Raw genomic sequence first — 7,040 nt, 5'->3', positions numbered from 1 at the left:
AATAACAAGTAAAATGATTATTCATTAGGAGTCGTGTTTGTGTCCACCTGATGAAATAAGTCCAGTTTTCACTTTCTCAACCATCTCATGAAAGAAATATCTGGCCTTAGCTGCTAAATGCTCAATTCATTAGGAGTCGTGTTTGTGTCCACCTGATGAATATAAGTCCAGTTTTCACTTTCTCAACCATCTCATGAAAGAAATATCTGGCCCTTAGCTGCTAAATGCTCAACCATGTCCACCAACTAAATTTGTCTGACAAGGTCAAATAAAAATATACATTATAACTGGTTTAATATCATCATGACATCTTGAGACGTGAAACCAAGTTTTAAGGGGATTTCAGTGATGACCTTAATATACCTTTAATATAGATATATTTGAATATTTTAGAATTAGCTTAGAGGTTAAGAACCATAAATGGTAAGGAAACCGGTTTGCATCCAGCCAAGATCTTTGTTGCATCTCTCTACCTTGTATCCGTCTGTCCATCCACTGTCTGGCTGTAATAAAAGCATGAAAATGCCCCAAAAATGCTTAATAAAAAAAATAAATAAAAAAAATAAAAAAACTTAGTTAACTTTAGGATAATGACACAAGAATGGCTTGACTATGCATATCTGTACATATTGGATCACACTGGACTGAGGAACTTGAAGACATAAAAGGAAATTTGATTTATGTTGTGCCTGGAATGCCACAGTAACAGGAGACATTCTGGTTTCCACCAAGCTCAGCACATTTTCACAGTGAGCCCTCTCTTTAGTTTGGTTCAGTGACCATCATCAGCCGAGTTAACATTTATAAGGGCAAAGCTTGACTAACGCCACCCCTTCTAGTGAAACATTGATAGCGGAAATGCAATGACATGTTTCCATTGCAGATTCTTGAATCACATGCCATCAGAACGAGGGGCAGTGGTGTTTATTTACACCCTGACTGTTATGCACACGCTAATCTCATGTCGTTTTGGCAGATCACCATATGTCAACAGCCCGGCTCCGTTGGCTCCACACTTAAAATTTCACCCGCATTCCAATCATTAACTGATAAACATTTAACATGAACTGCAACTGTAACAAGCACAGATAATACAGATAATGTAGAATATCACTGTATTCATAATTCATTATTCATCGTTGTTATTGACTAGGTTTGCATATCAGCTATCTGCTCCTTTTGCAGTGTGGTTCTTGTCTGACAGTGTGACCTTCAAGTTTGTGTACATAATGAGCAATACCAGGTATCACTGTCAGGAAGTACACCATGGAAATTTACATATGAACTTGTTGACACTGAATGAACACTATAATTTAATAAGAATATCCACAGGAAAGTGCAGGTGTCATTAGTAAAATTCAATAATACAGGTTTGACTGTACAACAAGATCCAAGAGTACATGTATACTCTTAACAAAATAAGCCCACATTTTACATAAACAAAATGTCTAACTAGCCTAAATTAGAAAAACACCTATTTCAAGGGCTGAAGGACTGAAATTCCGCCTCATGTATTGCTGTTTTTACTTTTTGCACTTACATGTAAATGGCCATTCTATGGTTTGTTACCTATGTTTTTATGGACATGCACAAGAGAGTCAACTGCACTCCTGGGCAATTCAAGCACTTCCGTAAAAATTAGTGGACCCACAAGAGAAATTCTTAAAAAAGAATGGCCAAAATAGACGAAGCAGGTGCCAAAATATTCTAACTTTTAGTTCCTACTATAGGTCAAACTCTAAAAGCTTGTTCTGTAACACAGCTCAGTAGTGTCTTTTATCAGACCAGGGATCTTAAACTGCCAGTCTGCACTGGATCTTTTTGTTAAGAATGATGTAAGTAATGGAGATATCCCCATTCATCCTGTGGGGACCCTGATTGTTGGGACAAAATTTCATGACAATCCACCAAATATCTGTGTCTGGACCAAAACTGACCGACCAACACTGCCATCCCTAGAGCCAATTATAAGTCCAAGCTGCGATGATGACATCAGGGTTCGTTTTCAGAGCCTCAGAAGACATTATACAACTGTTCAGCAGTAGCTACAGTTCAGTTCATGGTTTCTGTGTACACATGGGTCAGTTGACATACATTTCACCATCTGCTCAAGAGTTTGTGGACCTCTGCATGCAGCCTAAAATTTGTGAGTATGTGGACTGTCTGTGCACTGATTGCACATACACTTGAAAAGCACACTGGACACATGTATGTATGGTATTCTTCAGTCATTAAATGGTTAGTTTTTTATTTTTATTTTTCATGTTGTTTAGCCATATAACTATGTATTCTTGTAAATTTCTAGTTTTCTAGTATACGTGTGGAACATGTTTGCATGTATAGATGCATGTGAGCAAGTCTGCAGCTGTCAGAATTTGAAGGCCTGAATGGAAGTTTGTGTTAAACCACTGGATAATGACTTTCATTACATAATGATCACAAAACACTTGTTTTATTAAATGTTTATTTACATGAAATATACAGTTTTGTTTGGAATTCATATACAAACTTTTACAAACATGAATAATTTAATCATAAAAAAGACAACTAAAAACAACTATACTGGAGTTTTTACACAATGGAGCTACATTAAGAGGAAACCTTGGGACAATGGGTTAAACCAGGCTAACCTGTTCTTAGTTAATAATCTAGAGACATGCTTAAAATTCAGTCCAGAGGAGTACCATGGCTGCATAACAATGCTGCACTAACACATCAAGGAAAACCGGTAAAAATGAGAGCGAGAGCAGAATGTTACATAGACCAAAGTAGTGGCCCTGTGACAAAATACAAGGCAGCGGGAGAGGGGGGGGGAAAATAAAAAACACCCAGTGTGAAAGATTTCACCTTTTCAGTGAAACAAGTACATTCAACAGATGTTCCATTGTACTGTATATCCTCTGTTCTGCAGTGGATTAAAGGCATTTTCACTTAATAGCAGTCATCTTGAAGGCAGTGTTAGGAATTAAGATGGTGTGGTCCATATGTTCACAAAAATACAAAAAACTACTAATATTGGACCTTATTTACAGTATATTATCCAACTGGCTTGAAGGAGGAGACTGGTTCGAAATTCAGAGTAGCCCCGTGTGACACTGCAAACGCTGCCATCTTACTAGTCAAAGTAACACCGTTTCAAGTTTTTGTGTGCAAGGTAACGTGTGCAAAAGGCAGCGGGTGAGCAGGGCAACCGAGGGCCCTTTCAAAAGTGAGACTGAAAAGCAAAAGGACATTTATATTTTGGTCCCTCAAGTTTAAGGATTTGTGTTCACATGAACCGAGAAGGAAATACTATACAGTAATTGAGAGCACCTATACTGGTGACTTTATGTCCCACGACTGAAACATACGTCAAGAGAGCATTGATCTGTTACAAGTTAACCTTCGCTGCCTGTCATAAGCGGTACTTCAGTCATTCATGCCAGCGCGAGCCCCCAAACGCAAACACGAGTAGCAAGGCCATGTCCTGAGCAGAGCCGTGTGTTTGTGACTACTGATGGGCTTTCAGCCAATATTTACATGGCAAATACAAAGAAGTGAAAGGGTGCTAAGGAGACAAAAAGTGAATACTGTTGCTGTGAAAGTTGTTCCCATTATGCACTGCCATGGTTGAGGGCCAAGGAGCCAGAGGTTGACATGCAGTCAGCAGCAAAACACAAGTGTGTGTTCAATAAACCAGCTCGAATGCATTCTGACAGATGTCTACTGTATGTCACAATGGGAGGATCATTTCCAAAACACTGTCAACAGCAGTCAAAAAAGCTTGGAACAGAAATCTTAGTTTGGAGTCTCTTTCTGGATATTCAGATTTTGCCATAAATTATTTTTCTTTCCAGGTTCACTCTCAGTTGGTTCTAGACACCCAGATGTTGCCTATGCATCACCAGTGACGTTCTAGTGCAGTCACATTTCTATCGCTTACAGTCAAAATAAACAGCAATCCCAGACACAGCAAGTTATCAAGGACTTTACAAAAAGAAACTGATGAAATATCAAAGAAAAACAGAGGGAGAATTGGCCCTTAACCTCCTTCATATTTCCTTTAAGGACAAATGTTTGGCTCAGCTTTTAAAAAGAAAATCTGCACTTAAGTGGACTTTGAACCGTCCTCATTTGGTGGAACTGTGCAATGGGAAAACCTGTGTAGCCAGTGAATAAAAGCTACCATGTCCTTCATTTTAATAAATATTAAAAAAAAACACCAATATGGTGAATATGCAAAGAAGAAACTATGGGAAATCAAATACATCTCCACTTCTAGTTTCTTTTGGGTAGAAAAGTAAGGACTTGTGGTTTGGACATTACAATAAATGTGGCATATAGTTTGACAAACCTTATAAAAAGACATAAATAGAGCAGATGTTAAATACTCGTGGGGTTACGTGTCATGCTCTGTAGTCCATAATCATCGAGACATAGGACAGATTTGTTCAAGAGTTTAAAAGAATCTCAACTCGTAAAAATAGTCAAAACCATGTGGATTTTCATTTCTCAGCTAAGAACAAAACATTCTTTTGGAAATTTGATCTTTGCTTTGCAGTATATCATTATCAGGCCCCAGAAGTGCAAAGGGACTTCCAATATTATTCTAACAATTCATATTAGAATACTTTAATCCCAAAAAGGCAACAACAGAAGATCAAGATTCTGTATTTTCTTCCTTTGCGTATTCCTCTACAAGTTTCTCGTAGGAGTGGCTGTGCTCTGAACAGTCACTAGTGAACACAGACCCTTCAGATTCAGAACTTTGCTCCTCCTTTGAGTTTGTCTCAATGTTTTCATCACATGTAGTAATGGATAGTTTTGCTTTAGAATCATCATCATCGTCATCTTCCTCCTCTAAGTTATTGCTGAGGAAGTTCTCCTCGTCTATAAAAGTAATGTTTGCATTTTGGAATGTTAGGGAATGGTACTCTTTAGAGTCCCATGTCCTTCGACCACCTGCTCCACAATCTCCCACTCCTCCGTTCTCGAGCTCGACGTCCTTGTCAAGCTGGTTCTCAAACATTTGGTCCTGGTCAAGTTCTAGGTCGCCCTCTACTTGGTCCTCTGTTAGCAGCATACCATTATCTGAGCCCAGGAGGTAGTTCTTGGACTTTGAGAAAGCAACAGTGACGCGGTCACTGAAACTATAGCGTCTCTTTTGGCGTGGCGAGCGGTCCAGACTGAGGATGGTGTGACCATTAAACATGGGAGCATCATTGCAACTCTGGGAACGATTGATCTCTTTGGCTTTATTAATGGCGTTGGCACTGCTGCTGTTGCCTCTGCCATCTTTCTTGGTGCCGATCTGCTTAATCAAGTCATTGTAGCCTTCCTGCTTCTTGGACAGGAAGCTGAAGATGTTGACGTCATTAGGAGTGGGCGGCAAACGGAGGGCAGCCTTGTGGGACTCCTTGTAGTGCCTAAGCTCATCCAGAGATAGCTTGCGCAGCTTCCGGCGCTTCTTCAGCGCCTTGTGAGCCTCGATCACCATCCGCACTTTCCAGTTGAAGAACAAAGAAAGCCAGGCCAACCCCAGATAAATCCACACCTCCACAAAGTAACGGTACAGAGTTGGGTATTCTTTATTTGGTTCCACACCTGCAAGGACAAACAGTAGTCAAAGGTCTGTGAAATCCAACATTCTGTCCTGGTTTAATTTAAGGAGATGGACTATTACATTCCTGGTATCTGTGTACAATAGGGCTGGGTATCGCCCATTGATTTACAATATTGATTTTGCTTTGATATGAAAGAGATTCTCAGAGAACTAATGCTGTAAAAGCTTCACACATCCATGGAAAAAGGCATAGATTGAATGACTGATATCAGGATTTTATGAATAAAAACTGGATCTTAAAACGAAGATCGATTTGAATCGGAAAAACAAATTTTGAAACCCAGCCCTAGTGTACAACAGTATAATTAAACAATTGATTTAAAAACTATCTTGGAAATGTGATATGTTTAAGGCAATGAAGGGATGCCTTATTTATGCTTGCAACTACAGGTATTCTTGCTTAAGTTAATAAAACAAAAACAAAAAAAAGGTATTTTTTTTCAGCTTACCTGCTACCAAGTCCCCAAAACCAATTGTGGTCAAGGTGACAAATGAGAAGTACAATCCTTCGATATATGTCCAACCCTCTTGGGACATAAACACAAAAGGTGGAAGGACTAAATGGACCAGCACACCCCAGAGGAGGAAGATAGCTGTACAGGTAAACTGAGCCTTTCTCTGGAAAAGAAAAAAAAACAACATTATTGCTTCAGGTGAAGGTTTTGTTTTAGCACCACAGAGAGATGCAAGTACTCTTCCCAGAAGTGGGAAAAACAGCTCATATCAACTTACCAGGGAAAATCCTTTCTTGGTCAGATACTGGCCCAGGTGCTTGGCTCTGCCGCCAAAGAACTTTCCTAGCTCACTGATCCAGGTAAGACATAAAGGCACACCAAACAGCCCGTAGAAGATGCAAAATACACGGCCTGCTGACGTTTTAGGAGCAATGTTCCCATATCCTTTAAAAAATGAAAATGAAAACAAAGTGGTTAGAGTTAGGTTGTTTTAATTATCTCTTCAGTACGGCTTTACAGGAGGAGAAGGAAATTACAAAAACATTTTACAGTTTTACCCAATTAAACGTTGACAAAACAAAAAAAAAAAAATGACCCGTTTCCCCATTAGAATCAGATCTTCCCAAAGCACTTACCGATAGTAGTGATAACAGTGGCAGCAAAGATAACAGCGTTTGGCCAGTTCCAGTTGTTGAAGGTCTTGGTGCCAGTTATAGTGACCCCTTGGCCAGCAGCATCAGACACCACCTGAGGACGAAGATGATGAAAGACCACAATTGAGTATGAGCCTGAATTCAACTTAATGCAGAAACAAAAGAACTGTGTTGACTGGGTGGCCCCTGTGGACGACTGTTCCATTGATTTCAAAGGCAACCTGACTGACTCCGACGCACTGACAGTGCCAATAGCAAATCTTTTCTCTGATGGTCTTTTGTTTGTTTGTTTGTTTGTTTGTTTATGTAGGTCATATAGAGACATCAGTA

At 39.5% G+C, this 7,040-nt stretch overlaps 1 protein-coding gene across 1 annotated transcript in view; it reads right to left on the bottom strand.

The window, feature by feature from the left end:
* Positions 1-2,466: 2,466 nt before the first annotated feature.
* kcnk5a (potassium channel, subfamily K, member 5a) overlaps positions 2,467-7,040 on the bottom strand; it is a 12,993-nt gene continuing 8,419 nt past the window's right edge. Inside the window, exons 2-5 of the mRNA XM_035674790.1 lie at positions 6,693-6,804; positions 6,335-6,501; positions 6,052-6,220; positions 2,467-5,583 (exon numbers count right to left, since the gene is read on the bottom strand). Of these exons, the coding sequence (XP_035530683.1) occupies positions 4,640-5,583; positions 6,052-6,220; positions 6,335-6,501; positions 6,693-6,804 (1,392 nt within the window). The 3' untranslated portion in view covers positions 2,467-4,639. The remainder of the gene's footprint in view (positions 5,584-6,051; positions 6,221-6,334; positions 6,502-6,692; positions 6,805-7,040) is intronic.

The sequence above is a fragment of the Morone saxatilis genome, unplaced genomic scaffold (assembly GCF_004916995.1).
Source record: "Morone saxatilis isolate NCDOM2014 unplaced genomic scaffold, NCSU_SB_2.0 Contig3, whole genome shotgun sequence".
Taxonomy (NCBI): domain Eukaryota; kingdom Metazoa; phylum Chordata; class Actinopteri; family Moronidae; genus Morone; species Morone saxatilis.
This window is presented reverse-complemented; position numbering and strand designations above follow the sequence as displayed.